Source organism: Ochotona curzoniae, unplaced genomic scaffold (genome assembly GCF_017591425.1).
Source record: "Ochotona curzoniae isolate NIBS_2020 unplaced genomic scaffold, NIBS_Ocur_1.0 scaffold_1852, whole genome shotgun sequence".
NCBI lineage: Eukaryota > Metazoa > Chordata > Mammalia > Lagomorpha > Ochotonidae > Ochotona > Ochotona curzoniae.
In genome coordinates, this window is record NW_024467087.1 from 45,922,634 (window position 1) to 45,944,926 (window position 22,293).

At 35.6% G+C, this 22,293-nt stretch overlaps 1 protein-coding gene across 1 annotated transcript; it reads left to right on the forward strand.

The window, feature by feature from the left end:
* Nucleotides 1-19,444: 19,444 nt before the first annotated feature.
* On the forward strand, nt 19,445-19,750 carry LOC121169516 (non-histone chromosomal protein HMG-14-like). The gene has a single exon (XM_041000103.1). It carries the CDS (start codon nt 19,445-19,447, stop codon nt 19,748-19,750), a length of 306 nt encoding a protein of 101 aa, XP_040856037.1.
* The last annotated feature ends 2,543 nt before the right edge of the window (nt 19,751-22,293 follow it).

Below are 22,293 nucleotides of genomic sequence, written 5' to 3' on the forward strand. Positions count from 1 at the left end.
TTCAGTCAAGGAGATTTTAAAACTATATGCTTGCGAGTTTTATTTTGAGGGGAAAATGATACATGGAGTTTCAAGACTGACGTATAATTCCTAAAATATCAAGCCACAAAGCTGTTCTCATTGGAGAGAAGAAATCTGTCACAGTAGCTTAAACACATAAAAGCTCAGCAGAAATGATTTGAAAAAAATAAAAAGACAACCTTTTTTGCCACAACAGAGAAGTCGGTAGAGCCATCATTTGTTAAACTGGGTATTCTCATTAACATTCTAAGCAGTGTTACAAAAGATTAGAAAAGACTGACAGATTGCGGTTTCTCAACCATTTTTCTTCAACCATTTGACAACAAAAGTAGAAATGAAATACATAAAAAATTCATGCATGAAAAACCGCAGTCTCTTATGAAATTTAGGGACCACTTATTGTAAGTGTATAAAGTGATACATTGCTATGCATAATAATTCTAATGTATGTTAAAACCAGCAATTCTCCTTAGTCATATTTTTCACTATATTTGTCATTATTTTACAATATTTTTGTCATTAATTTACAACAAAGGCTAATAAATCAGATAAATAGCAAGTTTATTAAGTTTATTAAGAACAATTATTAAGGAAATGATAATATTTTAATTTGACATTAAAGCTAAATGTATTCTAAGCTTTCTTTTTTTCTTTGTAAGAAGAACATTCTATTGATTTGACAAAAAAATAGGATTCAGAAGTTAAAAGGTAGTGGTTATTTTTTTCAGTCAATTACACCTAGACTTATCAATTTAAGTATTCTTTAATATTAGGGTGAAATGATTTTACACTCACAAATGTAACCTGCAACCTCAAAAAATTCTGAAATGAAAAATGGCTTCACTGGGAAGTTCTTTTGAGATAAACAAGCTTTGCTCCTCATTCTTACAGTATTACTTAATTTCTTTAGTTATTGAAAGGGTCATTTGTAACATAACCAAAAAGTGAGTTCTGTACAGAAGATAGTATTATTCTTTCCTAGAAATAAATAGAAGTTAAAATAAAAGATACAATTAATTAATACTGCTGTGTCTCAATAATTTAAGTTTCTGTCGTTTGTATAGTTTTTTTAAAATTTTCTTTTTCTTAATTTTGAATTTTGTGGTACAATTCCATAGCGTTTCAGATTTCCCTATCCTCTCCTCAAATTCCCATCCTTTGACTGATTTTCCATATATTATTACAATAGTATAGTCCTTCATAAGCGGTCATAAGTCCATCAGTCTGTTATTTAAGTGTGCCCTGACACTGCTGGTACAGACAACGTCAGACAGTCGAGGACCCCATTGTCCAGATTAGTCCAACAGTTTCATTGGGAATCCGTCTTTGATTTGGACATAGAGACGCATACTGCCTTATAGCTTCACATGACAATCACTATTATGCCATCACTATGCCTTTCCTGAATAAGAAACCACAAAACAAAGTCAATAACAAGTATTACGTTATAACAAAGAATTTACATCACCATGGAGATGAAAAATGAGCCACTGAATAACCGACAGATGGCTTAATAAATTAAAAAGAAAACACAAAATCATCTTGAGTAATATGATGCCACTGTGTGAACCATGAGCCAGCAACGAATGCGACAATAGCAAAGGAACTATTCGGGAGAAGTGAAAATAAAAACAAAAAAGATCCAAAGCACATAGGATGCAGCAAAAATAGTACAGAAAGCATTATTGATCGTATAGTTCGCATGAAGTCTGCCTTATATCAGAGAAAACATATGCTATTTTTTCCTTTGGGGATTGACTTTTTTCACTGAGCATAATGGTCTCTAGCTGTGACCATTTAGTTGCAAATGGATAATTTCATTCTTTTCAATGTCTGAGTAACAATGCATGGAGTAGATATACTGCAGTTTATTTAACCACTCTTCTTTGGATGGGCATCTGGGTTGTTTCCATGTCTTTGCTATTGTAGTTTGTGCTGCTATAAATATAGGATTACACATCCCCTTCTGGTATGCAGTTTTCATTTCCTTTGGATGTATTTGTAGGAGCGGAATAGCTGGGTCATATGGAAGGATTATTTGGAGTTCTCTAAGCACTTTCCGTACTGATTTCCACATTGGATGTGCTAGCCTACACTCCCAGCATCAGTGAAGGACGGTACCTTTCTCCCCACATCCACAACTGCAGGTGTTGTTAGTAGAGTTCTAAATGTAGGCCAACCTCACTGGAGTTAAGTGATACCTCAATGTGATTATCATGTTTATCTCCCTGATGGTTAGGGAACCTGAGCATCTTTTCATATGTCTATTTCCCATTTGAATCTGTTCTTTTGATAAACCTCTGTTCCTTCACCCATTCCTTCACTTGGATCTTTTTTTGGTTGGTTGTTTGTACTTTCTCTGGGTTTCTGAAGCTCTTTGTAAATCCTGGATATTAGTCCTCTACCACTTGTGTATTGTGCAAAGATTTTTCTCCCATTCTGTTGGATGCTTCTTCACTTTGTTAATTGTTTCTTTTGCTGTACAGAAGCTTTTTAGTTTGATGTAGTCCCATTTGCTTATTTTGTCTTTGACTGCCTGTGCTTTTGGCATTTTTTCCCAGAGGTCTTTCCCCATTCCTATGTCTTGGAGAATGCTTCCTAAATTTTCCTTTAATAATTTTGTGGTTTCTGGGTGTAGATTTATGTCCTTGATTGATTTGGAGCTGGTTTTTATATAACGTGACAGGTGTGGATCTTGCTTCATTGAATTTGTTAATCATTTCAGTAGTATGAACACCTTGACAAATTTAACTCTTACAATGCTCAAATAGCATATATTTTAAATTATTTGCATCAAATTTACTGTTTTTGCCAACATTTTAAATTCTCCTTACATGTATGTGTGTATAAACATATATATATATATATATATATGTCTATCTAAATGTGTATTTATACACACTTATTTTGCTTTCTGGTTAAATTTACTCACCAGTATTGTAGGTTACTGTTGTAAAAGGGAAAAAGGGATTGTTTTCCTATTTGTCAAATAGCTCATTTTTACACATGTACTCTACTAATTGCTATGTTCTTCATATTTTGAATTTTTCTGACTGTGAGTTACACTTTTTTTTGTCTTTGCGGTTTTGAATGCGTGTGTGTGTGTGTGATTATGTTGTCACCAACAGAGACAATTTTATTTTCTTTTATTATTAGGATGCTGTTCTTTGTTTTCTTTTTTTTTTTTTTTCCTTCTTGGCTAACTGCTCTGGATATGACTTTTGACAGTATGCTGAAAAATGTAAGAAAGTGCCAGTTTTATAATTTTTCTGACTTTAGAGGAAAGAAGTTATTAAAATTTTCAGCATTGGATATAATGTTAGCAAAAGACTATCATATATGACCTTCATATTAGTGAAATTCATTCCTTGTATACTTGATTTTTTGAGTTTTTCTCTTCTACCATGATAGGGTGTTTAATGTTGCCAAAAGCATTATCTGTATCTATTGATATGATACTCTGATGCCTGTCCTTCATTCTGTTAACGTGGTATACCACATTTACACATTAGTGTTTGTTGAAGCATTGTAGCACCACAGGGCTATCCTTATATTGTGAAGATTAATTATTTTTTTAATTGTTATTTAATGCAATTATCTGGTACTGTGTTTAAATTCTTTGCTTCTAAGTTTAATTTAGTATGTTGGTCTGTGATTATCTTTTCTTGTAGTATCATTGTCTGGCTTTGGCATTAGGTACTGCTGGCATCCTAAACTAACTTTGGAAGTGTTCTTTCTACCTCAACGTTTGAAAGAGTTTTAAAAAGGTCAATATAAATTCTTTAGATGTTTAGTGAAATTTACCAGTTAAGTCTTTTGGTCACGACCTTTTTCTTTGTCAGAATTTTAATTACTTTTTCAATATGCTTCCTCATTATTTGTCTGATCAGATTTTTTTCCTCTTTTTGTAGTCTATTTCCACATAGTTCTGTCATGTTAGGCCATGTTTCTAAGAATTTACCTGTTTCATGAAGATTGCCCAATTTGATAGAATATAATTGTCCATGACATAAAATTGTTCATTGTTCATAGCAGTCCTTTATGAGCCTAGTTTTTTCATTATTGTCAGCTTATAATGCTTTCCCTTTTATTTTAAATTATCTTATTTCAGTCTTCTTTTTTTCGTCTAGACAATTTTTTTTCTTTTTCTTTTTTTTCTTTTTTTTTTTTTTAAAGATTTATTTTTATTATTTTTTTTCATTGGAAAGGCGGATATACAGAGAGGAGAGACAGAGAGGAAGATCTTTCGTCCGATGATTCACTCCCCAAGTGAACGCAACGGGCCGATGCTATGCCGATCCGAAGCCAGGAGCCTCTTCCGGGTCTCCCACGCGGGTGCAGGGTCCCAAAGCTTTGGGCCGTCCTCGACTGCTTTCCCGGGCCACAGGCAGGGAGCTGGAAGGGAAGCGGGGCTGCCAGGATAGAACCGGCGCCCATATGGGATCCCGGGCGTGCAAGGCGAGGACCTTTAATCACTTGCGCCACCGCGCCGGGCCCTAGACAATTTTTAAAATATTTTACGTCCATAAGACCAAACACTAATTGATTTTTTTCGTATTTATCCAGACTCTATTTCATTTGTTTCTGTTTCCATCTTTACTATTTCCTTCATTTTGCTAGCTTAAGCTCATATTTTATGCTTTTTAAGATCCTTTCAGGGTATCATTATTTATTTGATATATTTCTCGTGAAATAGGTGTTTATTTTTATGAGCTTCCAGTTTTAGAAATGCTTTTGGTGTATATAAGTTTCAGTACATTTTCGTCTATCTCAAGACAGCTTTATTTTTAATTTCTCTTGCTTTTTCCTTTCTTGATCCATTGGTTGCTCATGAATCTATTGCTTGATTTCCACTTTTCTGTAAAAATGTAAGTATCTCTCCTGTAGTTGCTATCAAATTTCATGCCACTGTGATCAGGGAAAAGGGTACTTGAGGTGCAGGTGTTGGGTTTAGTAAAAATTCTGGTGAAAATGCCCATATCTCATGTTGAAATACCTGAATTATACACCTGTCTGCATATTTTAACCTCATCTTCCTTCTGACACAAGTGATGGGAGTCAGCAATGACGGCTCAAATAATGGGGTTCCTGTCAGCCACTGAGATTTGGAATATGCACTCCAAACTTTTGGCTTTACTGCTCCGCTTGCAAGCACTTGAGTGGATAAACAACAAATAGAGCAAGCTCCTGCTGTCTCCATGTTTCTCAACTAAATAGCTTTCTTTAAATTTTTAATGCTACTTACCAAAATGCTGGATATAATTTCAATCCTACTAAATTTAAGTGTGTTTTTTTCCCCCACAGTATACTATTTGAGCTATTCTGGAAAGGATTCCCTGGGTGCTTGGTAAGCATATGCGATCTCTTCCTGTTAGATGAGATATTCTATTTGTGTCAGGTTGTTAGATTTGTTTGGTCAAACTTGAAACTTATGTCTAATATTTCCTTACTGATTTTCTGGCTGGGTGTATTCCTTGTTAAACTGAGGTATTAAATTCTCCTATTATTGCATTGCAATATATGTATCCCTTTCCATCATTTAATATATACTTCACGCATTTAGGAGTTCCAATGTTGACTGCTAATTATATTTATAATCACTATGTCCTTTTGATTAATGTATTCCCTTATAAACTGATCACATTTGTTTCTTTGTGTAGTTTTTGGTATATGGTTTAAGTGATATAAGTAGAGCTACCCACTCCTTTTACTTTTACTTTTCATACTTGTATCCTTGATGGAAAGTGAGTCTTTCTTAGGTAGTATACTTGGGTCTTTATCCATTCAGGAACTTTTTAATATTAAAAAATATATATTTGGGAGGCAGAAAAAAACAGATAGAAATGCAGAAAGACAGAAAAATTGATATAGAGAGGGAGATTCAATCTACTGTTTCAATATTCAAATACTCATAGTTTCCAATGCTGGGCTGAAACCAAGCCAGGGGCCAGGAACACAATGCAGGTCTTTTATGTGAGTGACAGAAACCCGATTATTTGGGTCATATTGTTGCCATTCTGACTACTGAGCTACCTAGGATTTTGGGAGAGAAAATCATTCTTTACAGAATTCGGAAGGGAAATTAAATCTTGGATACTATGTAGATTTTATTTTCAAATGAAAAATGAACATTAGAAATATAGCTATTCCAATGACCTTTTTAATTTTTAAACTTTAAATGAGAACTTGAGCCTCGCTTTTCTTGAATGCATATATTACACAGAGTGTAATAAATTTCACAATATAAATTTAAACAAGCATTACTACTTTTAGGTAATGGAAGAGTAGACCATTTAGAAACTTAGGCAGTTTTTTTTTTAGCCTCTAAATAATATTTGAAACCTTAATGTTTGCAATTTGATATGTTCATTCACATTTCTTATGATAGATCTCTTTTTTTCACATCAAAATGCCACAAAGCTGAAAGAATAGCTCTGTAATGAGAAATTCCAGTTAATATAGTAAGCTAGTGATAAAAAAAATATATTGGAGAATGTAAATTTTGTTTGTCATAGCATGGTTAAAATTTGCCACTTTATAATGAACAGTTAGTATATGTTAGTAAAATTTCAAACTAACTAAAAATTGATCAATTTCATTTTCTGAAGAAGATATTTTTAACTCTTCTGCCTCTTTTTTTTGCTACTTCCTTGTGGGTATTATGACTTCTGGCTCTCTAGTGAACTTTGCTTTCTTCTACTGTAAGACTCACTGAAGTATACTCTTCAAGATATACCTAATACTCTAGAAGTTTTCTCTTTCTTTGTCTCTGTTTTTCTCCAAGATGATACCAGTTGTGAAATGACACATATATTTATATGTATCTATGTAGATTATCTATATCTGTATACACACATACAAACTGATAAAATGGACTTATAACATAAGTTTTGTTTTAATATTTACTTATTTTGATTAGAAAATCAGATATACAGAGAGGAAAAGAGACAGATCTTCCATCCACTGATTCACTCCCCAAGTGGCCGCAATCACCAGAGCTGAGCTGTTCTGAAGCCAGGCGCCTGAAGCCTCTTCCACTTCTCCCACATGGGTGCAGGTTCCCAAGGTTTTGGGCCATGCTCAACAGCTTTCTCAGGCCACAAGCAGAGAACTGGATGAGAAAAAAGGCTGCCAGGACAAGAACTAGTGGCCATATGAGATTCCAGCACATGCAAAGTGAAGACTTCAAGCACTAGACTACTGCGCAGGGCTTATAACACAAATTTTGAGCCTGGCAATGTGGGGGCTGTATGTTAAGCTACCACTTATGATGGCCGCATCTCACATGAATGCCAGTTGGGGTTCCAACTGCTCCCCTTCTTATCCAACTGCCTGCTAACGGGAAAGCACTGGAAGATGGCCCAAGTGCTTATACCCCTGCCACCGAAGTTGGAGTCCCAGATGGATTCTAGACTCCTGGATTTGGTCTAGCCCTTCCAGGGACTTTTCAGTCATTTGGAAAGTTAACCAATAAATGAAAGTTTTCTCTTTCTCTCTCTCCCCCTCTCCCTCCCACTTTCTCTCTTTATACAAGTAAATGCATAAATATTCACTTTTACTTTTTGAGTCAATTTATTTGAAAGGCAGTATTACAAAGAGCAGAGGAAAAGCAGGGAGAGAGCACTCTTTCATCTTCCATCACTGGTGAGGGCTTAATTTGCAATGCTATAATCTGGTCTGAGTAATAGAATTCTCTTTTGATGTTCATAAAAACTTTCTAGTGGCCCCTGACCTATTGGCTAATCCTCTCCCCTTGCAAGTGCCAGCATCCCATATGTGTGCTGGTTCTTGTCCTGACAACTGCACTTCTCATCCAGCTCCTAGCTTGTGGCTTAGAAAAGCAGTAGAGGATGGTACAAAGCCTTGGACCAGTGCTACTTATGTGGGAGACACAGAAGAAGTTCCTGGCTGCTGCTGCTGGCTTCCGATCTGCTTAGCTATGTCCATTATGGACATGTGTGTAATGAGCCAATGGATGGAAAATCTTTGTGTCTCTTCTCTCCGTAAATCTGCCTTTCCAATAAAAACAAATCTTTCAGAAAATTTTACCATTTCTAAGTTAATACTGTTTTAGTTTTTAGGGATAGAGGTAGCTTTCCAGAAAAACCAACTCCATGATTTGAGGGCTGGAACTTTCAGCTTCTCTCACTGATGTTAGGCAGAAAAAGGTAGAGATTGAGTTCAATTAACAACGAGAATGATTTTATCAATCATGGTGATGTATGTCTGTGATTAAAATAGCTTTAACAAGCTTTGGGGAGGTTCATGGTTTGGAGAGGGAATGGAAGCTCTATGGTCCTTTATAGTTTACCCTAGGAAACAAATTTGGCTGGTTATGAGCTCTATCATTTATAATAAAAATACAGTCAGAAAGAAAGCTCTAAAGAAAAAAAGCACATGTTTGAGTTCTATGCGTCATTCTAGGGAATTCTTAAACCCAAGTGGAGCTGCAGGAATCCTCACATTTATATCCATTAGGCCAGAAAAGCAGGCCCCTGTGACTTGTCAGTAGCCTCAGAAGTGAGGGCAATTTGTGGGACTGTACCCTTACATCTGCAGAATCTTACACTAACACCAGCTACTAACATAATTGAATTGAATAGTTGATAACAATTTGGTGGTAGACAGAAAATCAATTGTTTGGAAACCAAAGAGTAGCTAATGTGAAACAGCTAAACAACTGGCTAACTAACTTAAGTGATGTAGTAGTGTTTAATTTCCGAATGACAATTCTATTTTGAAAAACACCTAGCAGCAGAATCTTATTTTAATCAGAGTAAATAAGATAATTCAAATTTTGACATTAATTTATTAATTTCCTCTGAGAGTTACATCTGCCATATCTTATTAAATTTGAAATACCAAAAATTGTCAGTATATGCCATTAATGTATCTATTAATAAGTACAAAAATGCTGAGAAATTAACTAATACATTACATCATTATGACTTTGAAAATTATAGGGGTTGGTTTTGGGCATTGCTGGTAAACTGCCTGTGGTGCCAGCATCCTATACAGGAACCGGCTCAAGTTCCAGCTGCTACATTTCCAATTCAGTTCCCTGCTAGGAAAGCAGTACAAGATGACCCACATCCTTTGGCCCCTATACCCACATTGGGGACCTGGAAGAAGATTTTGGCTCCCACAGCTACAGCTATTCTGGCCATTTCGGGAATAAACCAGCAGATGGGTGATCTGTCTCTCTCTTCCGTAGTCAAGTCTCTTTGTCTCTGTCTCTCTCTTTCTCTCTCTGACTTCCCAGAAAATTAACCTTTACAAAAGAAATACAAAAAGAGAAAGAGAATATAATAATTATGTTAGAAAGACATTTAGACTTAATTACAGCTTTTGTCATATATCAATCTTACACATGTTCGGAGACACAAGATAAAAAAAAATTATTTAGTTATGGTGATTCTAGAGCTATTTTATATTCCCTAACTCCAGTCTTCTTATTTACATTCATCTCAGAATCATCACAATGTATATATATTGTTTTTGTATTATGTTCTTCTTGCTGTCAAAAGTTTTGTTAATGTGACCTTTGTTAGAGAAATTCATAAAATGATCATAGGTATTAATGTTGGACTCCTATAGCAGATTTAAATTATGTATAGTTATAACAAATTGATTCTTATTTTAAGAAAGTTTGTAAAGTATTTCTGGTACACAGCTTCTTCCACTGCACCCCCAAAATCAAGTACTTCTAAGGGTCAAAATAAACAACCCACTATGGTCTTCAAGCCCTTGGCATTGACTTTGTATGTGTTGCTGAGGCTGATGCTTCTAAACATTAGCACAAGCTCAGACAACAACTATTATATCACAATTGGAAAATACTGACTGTAAAATGCCTTAAGTTATATGCTTATTTTGGATATTAAAAAGATTTAAAAACCTAAGAATTCATGTCTAACAATATATTAAGATATTCATGTGACGCTGAGTGGACTACAATGATTAATTGTATGCAGTCAAGAGTTTATTTTTTTAAGGCAAAACTATCTAGAATGTTTTAGTTTCCCCACATTGCTGGTAAAATATTTGAGTATGTCTATAACCATTTCCCTTTTCTTCCTCATTGGTGAAGTGATTGCAACATGTCTCTTGCAGGAAACGTGTAAGTTTTTAGATACTCATTTTGTCAGACTCAAGGAAGGAAAATGTCAGTTTTTTCCCCCAAGCCACATTATCCCAAACAAAGCTCCAAATACCTTTCTACTCAGCTAATTTCTTATTCTGTGCATGATGAGATTCTACCAAACTTAAAAACTCTCACAGGTGTTGCCCAAGACTCAGATACGAATTTCTTATTCTTTGAAAGTAGAGCTATCAGTGGCTTCTGATGCTACTATCTGAAGGGAGGCAGGGAGTGATTGCAACTTTTATTAAGAATATTTTTGTTTTGTTTTGTGTTGTTGTGGTTGCATCCCATGTGTTTTGATGTTTTTATGTGAATTTTATTTATTCCAAATACTCTCTTTTCTCTTTTCAAATTCATTGCTGGCTCATGGATACGGAGGCATCATTTTTCCCTAGAGACTTTTGTATCTCCTTTTTGTCACCCATACGTTGGTTGCTCATTGGCACATTTTTTTATGGTGCTGTAATTTGCTGTTGTTGTCTTCATTGTTGTTGTTGTTGTTTTTCAGGCTGATGCGGGACTGTCTGACTTTGTCTGTACCAGCAATGTTGAGGCACAGTTAAATAAGAGACTGATGGAATTATGATTCTTTATGAAGGATTATACCACTGTAGTAAAATGGGGAAAATCTGTTGGCGGTGGGGGTTTGGAAGGAAATCCCAGTCTATATGAAATTGTAACACATAATTCAAAAATTTAAAATAAAAAATATATATCTAAAAAAGTAAAATAAATCTTTAAAAAATAAACAAATCTTTAAAAACAGAATATTAACAATGTAGTGAACTCTTTTCCTATCTGTTCTTTATGTAGCCCTAATCTAGAAACATTTTATCTTATGTGAATAAAATTCACTTGAGTGATCATAGGTCAGTCAAAACTTATTTTCTATGCAAAAACAGACAAAGCAAAACAATACAAAATGTTTCCAGGTGGTCAGATTTCAATATTCAAAATCACAGTTTTTGATATTCTGAAACATTTTTCTGAAACTATTTACCGTATCTGTTTCTTCATGTTCTTAATATAAAAATAAATATTGATGCAAATGAATATTATTCACCTATGCCATTACTCATATAGATTTATGCAGAACCAGAACATTTTTTGTTGCACCACCATGTTATCCTGCCTTCTTAATCTTATCTTAGTTTGAGCCCTATGAAATTCTTGTTTTGTAAGGTAAGGAGGTAAATTGACATGGTGTTCAATTTAACATTATAACGACCATTAATACCATAATTACCCTGTTTTTGACATAGTTTTTCAGGAAAATCTGTCTTCTTTTATTAGTAGTGGTAATAAAGATCCAGAAAAAGAATGGGAGATCACTTCTTACGGGGCATCAGGATCTAAAGTATCCCTGAGACTACAGCAAGCATGTAGAGATGGCCTTATCCTTTTTTTTTTTTTTATCTTCCCTGTGTCTGTTTGTGCTTGTAGATTTAAAAACATGAGTGTCATTCTGAAAACCTTATCTCTGTTGGTGCTAGCCTCTACCTCTTCTTCAATAGAGCACCATTCTTTCATCTATTCAACATTAAATATTCAAGTAATGTTTTATTTGAGGAAAAAAATTACTTCTAAAAATGTATTTTGTTGTTGATTTTGAAAAAATGAAATGAAACCAATATGAATAAAGTTCCAATATGGATTATTTTATCAAATAAGCCCAGGGTGACTCAGTTGCTTGTTTCAGATAATAGAGCCATTAAGTCCATTGGAAGGCTACTGACATCCAGTTGTCTTCATTATTAGTTAGGAGCAAACTCCAACATACAAGAGTAAAAAAAAAGGCCCTACCCTACAGGGGAACTATTAACTAAGTAGTGATACAAAAGTCTATATATTTCTACCTGAAATTCACTGACTTATTTAATTCTACCATTTGTGACATTTCTGATAACACAGGATACTTTTATTTGTAAGTATTTCTGAAACAATAACAATACAGCAGAAACACAACGGCTTGCAGCAGCAAATATTTATTTTCTTGATCATAATTCTGTCGGATGTCAGCTAAGCTCAACTGAGTGGCTCTTCTTCACATAAGAAAGCCATGTTGGGTCTGGAAGATGTACATTTTACTTTGGATCAGCAAATATTCAGGACATGCTCTAGCCATGGCAAAGGGAAACAACATAAGAAGCCCAGCAATAGATACAGCTATATTTAAGGATTTTTCGCATCTTCTGCAGCAGTCACTTACTGGAAATGCCACTCATTTAACTAAGCTCAACAACAATGGGCAAAGGAAATATTCCCCACCCAAACCAGAGAGCTATAAAGTTATATGTCCAATGGTATAAATGTATACTTCCATTACAGAGAAAGAAAGACATAGAATCAATAAACCATTTTTCCAGACCTCTTTCCTTTTTAGGTACCTACAATAATTGTGGGTGTTTTTTTTTTTGGCCTTAGTTACATAATCACATGAGGCTAATTCAAAATGATTGTACAAAAATAAAAATATATATATTTGAAAATAAGGGTGTTGGTGCAAAAAAATTAAATACATATTGTCTTCTCATGGTATGTATTTCCATGAACTTTCTGAAGAAACACATATATATAGCCTAACACTCTTACTCATCTTTTAAAAAGTGATGAGTACATAGGGCTGACACAATGGCTCATCAGGCTAACCCTCTGCCTGCAAGCTATGATGCCAGTTCATGTTCTGACTGTTCTACTTCCAGCCCAGCTGCCTGGGAAAATAGTAGAAGGGGTGGCCAAAGCCTTGGAATGTTGTACCTGATTGGGATACCTGGAGGAGGTTCCTGGTTTCAGATCAGATTCACTCCTGTTGTTGCAGGAATCTGTAGATTTATATTTCTAATAAAAATAAATATCTTTTTTAAAATTATGAATACACAAGATAATACTACAGCAAATACATGTAGAAGTGAGAATAACCTACAGTCTCTGTGATTCCAAAGTTAGATGCCATGTTGTAGAATACCTCAACAAATCCTGAACTGATGAAGATATTAATTTCTCTAATAACTGACATCATATCTCACTAAAAGAACAAACAACAAATTCTTATTGAAAGCATCGAATTTTATTGAGTATCCTTCATTTGAATATGAATTAGCAAAAGGGACTAGATGCTGGAATATTGTCTCTAAATATTGGTCAGAGTCTAGTCAGTAAGCATATACTACACCAATCATTTTAACAAATGCTAAAGAGAATTATCAGAAGTTATTAGAAAGCTGTAAAAGTGAACTGGAGATTGTAAGATATCACAGAGGTAGTAATGTCGGAGAGCAGCTACCACTTCTTGGGCCAGGGAATGAAAGGTTTGGAATTTCTAAAATATAAAGACTTGGAAAAGTGCCCCCATGAATTTGGGATCGAATGGCTTGGAATGGGTTAACCCTTGGCTGGTGCCATAGTCTTTAGGAGAGCTCAGTGAGAATAATTGTATGCATGAGAAAACAGCAAAGTGAAACCAATAGGTATCATCACTACAATCAATACCCCTGCCAAAGTAGCAAACACTGCTGCTAATGTTTGGAAGCAAAACAGTGAGAGTCTTCATTCTCTCCTAGGCTTTCAGCACCTCACTCAGCTCTTACTGGCAGTTTGGAAGTAGGGTGTGCAGAACTGGATCCACAACACCAGGCTACAAAGTACACTAGGGTGAATCTAAGACTCAGTGAGAATTTAGTTATCTTTCTGTACTACTTAAAAATAAAACATATTGAGAGATTCCAAGATGGGTGAATGGAGAAAGACCCAAAAGCACAGGCAATTAAAGCAAAATAAATGGGATTATATCGAGCAAAGAAGCTTCTGCACTGTAAACAAAACCATCAACAAAGTTAAAAGGCAGTCAGCAGAAGGGGAGAGAATATCTGCAAGCTACACAAGTAATGTAAGATAATTATCCAGTGTCTATAAATAACTCAAGAAACTTAACGGCAACTAAAGAAAGAATCCAGTTAAGAAATGGATGAAAGACATGGTCAGAATTTTCAACAGATGAAATTCAACTGACAGGGAAACACATTAAAAATGCTCAGGTTTACTAGATATCAAGGAAATGCAAATAAAAACCACAATGCGGTTTCACCTCACTCCAACTAGAGCAGCTACCATCCAGAAATTCAAAAATAATAAAGTCTGGAGAGGATATGGGGGAAAAGGCACCCTAATTCACTGTTAGTGGTAATGTTAACTAGTACAACCATCATAGAGGATAGTACGATGATTCCTCAGATATGTAAAAATTGATCTACAATATCATCCCACTATCTCACCCCCCTTGGAATTTATTCAGTGAAATGCAACCAACATTTCAGAGATTTATCAGTACCTCCTTGTTTAAAGCAGCTCAATTCACACTAAGAAACGGAATCAATCCAGACATCTCTAAATGGGTGACTATGAAGTACTCTTCAGCCATAAAAAAATGAAATCTTGTCTTTTGCAACTAAATGTATACAATTAGAAACCATTGATTAGTAAAATAGACCAATCTCCAAAAGACAAATATCATATATTTTCTCAGATATGAAAATACAGAGAACAAAAAGATGGTGTGTTTTGTTGTTGTCATTGTTTTGTTGTTGTTGTTGTTGTTTGGGTTTTTTTTGTTTGTTTGTTTGTTTGTTTGTTTGAAAGGAAAATTTTATAGAGAGGATTTGCTCCCTAAATACTTGCAATGACCAGAATTGACACGGGGTGAAACCAAGAACCGGGATCTTCTAGATTTCCGATAGGGGTTCTGCAATCCTAGTACTCGAATCACTTTCCTCTGCTTTCCCTGCTTATGCCAGAGCTGGATCAAAATAGAGCAGTGAAGACACAAACCAACGCCCATGTTGGCCTGCTACACCACACACTAACTCCCCAAAGATTTAATCTTTATGAGAAAAATTAACACCCTATGATTTAATTATGCTTTTACAGCCTTTGTCTATACTCCTGAGGAATATTAGATATTTTTTTACTAGTTGTCATGTGCTGAGATTTTTACCTATTGGAGGGTTAAGCTTATGTTCGTATAACGAAATGGAAATATGCCATTGTAAAATTAAGGGGAAAAAAATCAGGGGAGACTGTGGGGTACAAGGGACATGTCATAATGTCTCTAAATCTCTGTCATGGAACATATGAAATTCATTCCCTTTATATAAAGAGGTTTGTAGAAATAAACAAAACATATTAAAGATTGGCAGTTAGCCTAACAGTTAAGATATGCACACCTTATATCAGGGTGCCTACATCAGAATCCTTGTTTCAGTTCTTATTCCATGGCTCTGCTCATGTCAGTGCTGGTAGACAGTACTGATTGTCTATGTGGCTGGGTTCTTTGCCATGCCACCCACATAGGAAGCCTGGATTTGGTTCTCAGGTGCCAGCTTTTGTTCTACTCCAGCCCAGTCTTACTTGTTAAAGGCATTTGGGGAGTGAACGGACAACTAAAACCTTTCAGTGTTTGTATATCCTTTTGTAGCTCTGTCTCTCTGTCACCCTAATAAATACACAAAGCATTTTTAACATGTACTATTTATTTCAATTACAACTTAAAATACATCAGAATTTTATATATAAAAAAGTATTCACAACAAGGGAAGTAAATGGAAAATAATTATTTTGGTTAAGCAAGGTCCATTTCCTGAGGTTAAAAGAATAACTATCAAGTTAAAACTTAAACATTACTGCAGCACAATTTTGTACTTGCTTGAATTTAACTTTTGTTTTTTTAAGTACTATGTAGATTAGCAACTTCTGCTGGTGGAGTCATTATCAGGCCAGAGTGAATAGAGGGAATCAGGATGCCCTTGAATTTGAAGCTGCCAAAAATGCTAAGGATTGCAAAATGCAATACAGCACTGGGGTTATAATAAACAGAAACGTATAACAAACAAGAAATGTTTTCAAATAGAAAAAATTTGAGACTTTGAAATGACTTTGGAGAAGCAAATTCTTCTCTTAGAAGACTGTAAATGTGGACTGTAAAATTATTCTTAATTGAACAGAATGAAAGTATTCTTTTTGTTATAAATTCAACTTTAAATTAACAACGAATTCACTTTTTTCCTTTCTCCCATGTTCTTTGTCATCAGTATGGAACATATAGTTTCCAAAGCTAATTTCGGCACAGGTGTGTTTCCTCATTATTTTAAAGCTATTATCTGATTATTTGTCTGTATTCTAGTAACAATAAAACAGATGCAATCAGTAAACTCAGAAATGAGTCAGCAGAATGTAAGAGGCAGTAAATGGATAAATTATATTTAACAGCTGTAACACTGAAGAAATTGAGCTATCTAAAACTGTCATATTTTTGTGAAAGAGAATTAAGACAGAACTGTGGTCACAGTATAATTTCTTGACAGGCTTTAGTGATAACTGCAATATCCTATTCTGTCGTTTTGTGAAGATATTTTTCTCTTCAGGGAAGTTCTGTCAGTATTCAGTGTTTGAGACTTTAAGAGATGAATGGAAAGCCATGCCATGTGTTCTGAGTGCATGTGTGCACACACTTTTTCCCCTCTAAATAAAGTGAATACAGTTTCCTAGAATAAACATTGAGAATAACTCAAAGTAAGTTGTTAAACTAGTATGTAGCAACTCTTTTGAGAAATGTAAATGAAAAACGCTTTCATGTCCTGATGGCTAAAATGTCACATAGACCAAACTTACTAAAGAATCCAAAGAATTCGCTCTGAGTTTGCTTCCTCATTTCAATGTAGCCTTTTTATCCACAATCAGTCTTTTATAATCTGTGAGGATCAGTGGTTCCTAATTAAATTTAGTTGCATTTCCTCCAATTTCTTGTGCTTTTATCAAAGCTAATCACCAAATGTACACATAAAAATAATGGTGCACATATTTCAGATTATTACAAATTGAATAAGAAAATGACATTTAAATATTCATTGGTTTTTGCATAACAAATTCTTTTCCTTTAATAATTGTCCAACCATCTGAGTAATTCCATTTTTTACCACTTCGACATGATGACCAAATATGTCTGAATTGTGGTCACATTCATATTAATGAAATACAAATTTTTGGAAGTAATTATAGCACCTTTTCAGCAGTTTTCGAACTTTAGGAAGTGTACTTGTGACCTTAAGAGCTTGACAAAATGCAGATTCTGACTCAGGAATGTGAATGTAATTTCTAGATTTTACATATATAATAAGCTTTAATGTTAAATTAATGCAGCCCAATGAAAATACATACTTTGAAAAGCCAGGCTTTTAAGAATCTAGCTCTGGATTTTGCCCACATATTTTGCTTTCAAGATTTTTTAATTTTTGTTTGAAGGGAAATTTATGGAAAGAAGGAGAGACAAAGATAGATCTTCTAGACATTGGTTCACTGCCCTAATGGCCACAAAGGCCACAGCCAAGCCAATCTATAGCTACAAACCAGGAGTCTTCTCCAATTATTCCATATGGATGCAGGAGCCTAAGAACTTCAGTCATTGTCTGCTGCTTTCCCAGGCTATAAACAGAAAGCTAGATTGGAAGAGGAGCAGTAGGGCCACTAACTAGTGCCTATATGGAATGCTGGTGCCACAAACAGAGGCTTAGCCTACCACACCACAAGATCAGCCCCTCCTCCTCCTTTTTATATCTCTTCTGGGTTCTAGAATTCAATCCTGTGCTTGCTGGTACTCAATATTATGTTACTGTCTTCATACACATATCCGTACATACTTGCTCATGGCAAGTAAATTGTTTCCTATTTCTTCATAACCAAATCCTTCTTGAACCTCAGAAAAACATATACACAATAGAAACAAATAAATGCACAAGGGCCACAATAAGAAATATAAACCAAATTGTAAATTTTACTGTGGGTTGATTTCATCTATTCTCACAGGATATGGGTCCCCTATTATTTGTTCCACAGATATTTATAGTCTGAAGGATTGTTTAATATAAACAAAAGAATGACTGGTCCCATGGGATAGTGCACCTAATCAACTCATTCATAGCGAATATTTATCTTCTGGTCCTGATTATCTCCTGCTGCATGAGAAGCAATGGTATCTATGGTATGGGAATTCTGCAGTGTCCCATGCCTGACAGGGAAGATTATCTCTTTTTCTCCTTCTGGATGCAAGGTGGTGAAGTAATTATGCTTGTATCCCAGTATTTCATAGACCAATTAGGAATCAATAAGGGGCTTAGGAGATCCATATTCTCAGTGGAACATTTCTTGAAGTTTAAAGGAGATTTGCACAGAATAACTAAACCCACTGGCAAATAATTCAATATCCTCACGATGTTCCACTAACTGTGACATCATAGCCTTGCTACTTGATCAAAATAGTCATATGTGCTTGTTCTGTGTTCAAAATATATATCCTTGGCACCTCTACCCAAATGGATTTCTAGAGAACTCTAGCTAACATTTTGGTAACAGTTTCCTGGACATATGCACACAACAGTGATTTCAGGCCATTAACAATCTGGCACTTGTGTTAGAATTAAGATCATTATACATTTATTCTTTGGATACCAATTTTTTTTTTCTTTTAAATAATAGTAATGCTGCCTCCTTCAGAGTGTCTGATTAACAAAGTGTTGTCTATTTCTTTATTCTTTCAGTAGGCTGGCCAACTCATCCTTAATTCATTTCCATTCACATCAAATTAATTTTCAAATACGAATCATTTTCATTACTTGTCTTTCCTTGTTTAATAAGACTTAAAATCATTGAAAGCACAGACTGCACACTCACACTTCCATACACATACAATATTGCTTGTTTTCCAAAAAGGTTTGAAATTGGTCATTGATTCGCTAGTTATAAAAATATATCATATAAGCAGATGGTGAAATTTATTGAGTGAGACCCTTGTTTATGGAATTCCAAAATTCTGAAGTCTAAACATATGCATAAATATAAAAAGCCATGCTATGTTACAAAAGTGAGTTAATATTTTGGCTTGGTTTAATGTGACATCTATAAGAAATGTACACACAATGTGCTATGTATTAAATGGACAAGAATAAAAGTGGTGAATGTGTGGACTGTAGAAACTTATTGATTTAGCATGTGTAATAATAATTCAATTATCTGAGGGAGGGAGGGAGGGAGGAGGATGGGGGCGGGCTCCCAATCCGGTTCCATCTGGTTCTCCCACCGCGCCCTGCAACGGGTTCCAGCAGCTCAAGCGGCAGGAGGAGTGGCAGGAGTGGCAGCGGTCAAGCCAGCCCAGCTATTCGAGGGCTCTCTGCTCGCCTAGGCCTGCAGGCACCCCGCCACGACACCCTGCCACGCGTACTTCCCGCCTCCAAGATGCCCAAGAGGAAGATCAGCTCTGCCGAAGGGGCGGCCAAGGAAGAGCCCAAGAGGAGATCGGCCAGGTTGTCGGCTAAACCGGCTCCTGCAAAGGTGGGCGCGAAGCCCAAGAAGGCAGCTGGCAAGGAGAAATCATCGGACAAGAATTTGCAAGCCAAGGGCAAGAGAGGAGCAAAAGGCAAACAGGCCGAGGTGGCCAGCCAGGAAACTAAGGAAGATGTGCCCGCGCAAAACGGAGACACTGAAAATGAGGAGCGCCCCGCCTCTGACCAAGCCGAAGAGAAGGAAGCCAAGTCCGATTAACGCCACACATCACGTCTTATCAATGCTCCCTGTCTCCCTTCTTGTACAATCCAGGAGAATATTTTTATCCACTATATTGTAAATGAAAGATTTTAGTGGCTCTAGAAACATTTTTAAGAAGGCGGGGAGCCCACCTCATCCCATTTTTTTAAGTGCAAATGATTTTGTTTAAGAGGTGAAATCATTGCTGGTTGTTTATTTTTTGGTACAACCAGAAAATAGTGGGATATTGAATTAGGGGAGGCTCTGCCTGTCTGGGTGTCAGCTTCACATTCCATAGGTGGGTGTTTTTTATATCCTGCAACACACTGCATACCAAATGGCAATTCAGAGTCACAATTGTGCATTTTACCTGTCTTGGAAAGTTTCAGTTACTTCCCCCGTGTTGGTCAGTAGAGCTGTTTCCTACAATAAGCCACTCCTTCTGCTCTGTCAGAACCGTGCACACCCTGTAACACCTTTGAGTCTGGAAGTCCAGGGTTCCTAATCTTTAACGTGCTGTGAAAGACTGAAGACTTGTTTATGTTGTGTATGTGATGTTTAATCGTGAGTGGGTGAGATTCACGTGACAGCAATACTGCAGTCACTGGTACTTGGTAGCTTTTTCCAGAAGGGCTGCCTTCAAATCCAAGGATGGAAAGTCACTGGAGTAACTTCAAAAATGACAATCCATGGTTTGTTAGACTCTTGGTACATTTGTTAAGCATTGTATACCAATTGGAATGTCCATGTACTGATTCTCAACACCAATAAAATCTCAATTGTGAACCAATAAAGAAATTCAATTTTCTGTAGCAGTCAAATTCATATTTCAAAATTTAAAATGTTATCCCATTTGACGGTGTTTTAGGATAATTTTTGCTTTAGACACAAACTATAAAGGGAATGGAACTAAATTAGGGACATTGATATTGTACCAAATTCTTACCTGACGACCCCATATAGATTATGTTCTAGGACCCATGCTTCATCTCTTTTTATATAAAAATCTCCTTGTTATGTGTCATTGGAAAGTGGTTACTTTGTTTTCTAGCTTAATCACGGTTTAATTTCAATCTATGAATGCAATAATGATAGAGATTTTTTTTTTTCTTAAACCAATATAAGGTATCATTTTACAGAACTTGTTGAAGATTTCTTTTTCTACATTGACTCAAATGTCTTGGCTCATTTAGTATTTGTAAAAAAAAAGACCAGAAACACCCAAGACTAGAATATATGAAATGAATAGAAGTTTACTTATTACAGTTCTGGACATCATAAGGTCCAAGACAGAAATGTTAGCATAAATGTTAGCACTTGGCAAAATTGTTTTGCTGCCTCATGATAGCAAGTCATATGGAAGAAGGGAAAGGCAATGGTGAGAAAGAGACAGAAATGGGGATCAAAGTTACTCTTTTTAATGATCTACTCCATTATAATGGTATTAACTGATTCATAAAAATGGAGCCTTTATGGCCCAACTATCTCTAAAAAGTCCTAGCTCTTACTGCTATAATAGTGGCATTTAGATGCAAGCATGCATTTTTGAAGGGCAAACACTTATCTATTGCAAACTAGAATGAAACCTGAGACTCAAAAAATGAAATATTAAGCTTCAAAATGTACATTTATGACACTATAAATTCTATTAAAGAGATATTTCAAGAAAAAAGAAAAAGGAAAGAAGGAAAGTAGATTTTTGTCATATACTATTTAAAAGTTGCCAGGAAAATATGCACAAAATAATGACATAGCAATGAAAGCAGGTAAGGTTAAACTTGGATTCAGATATTAAAGGGGTTTGTTCTTGATTATTCTAAAACTAGAAAAATGATTAAACTCAAATCCTTTTTAAAATGCCATATGTAGTTATAAATATAAAAACTATCAACAATAAACCTCATTGAAAAAATAATATTGCTCCAGTTTTAAACAGCAGTTTATATTGTATTTTGTTTGAATACATTTTTAAATCATCACATTTGTGGTTCTCATACTTTCATAAAAGTTACGGTTATACGTAAAACAATGCAAAGTCTCTCAATATCCAAAACGCTCCCGATAAGGTATTTAGCATCTTCCCGATGTTATACACCTGCATATATTTTCTAAAATTTTTTGAAGACCCTCTACATGTGGATTTTAGCTTTAGCATTGCATCAAAATAAACTTTTAAAATCTATTTTCAGGCCCGGCGGTGTGGCCTAGCAGCTAACGTCCTCGCCTTGAACGTGCCAGGAGCCCATAAGGACACCAGTTCTAATCCCGGAAGCTCCACTTCCCATCCAGTTCCCTGCTTGTGGCCTGGGAAATCAGTCGAAGACAGCCCAAAGCTTTGGGACCCTGCACCCGTGTGGGATACCCGGAAGAAGTTCCTGGCTCCTGGCTTCAGATCGGCATAGCATCAGCCATTGTGCTCACTTGGGGAGTGAATCATCGGACGGAAGATCTTCCTCTCTGTCTCTCCTCCTCTCTGTATATCTGACTTTCCAATAAATAAATAAATATTAAAAAATAAAATCTATTTTCCATTACTTTTCAGAAGTCCCCTTATAAGTCTC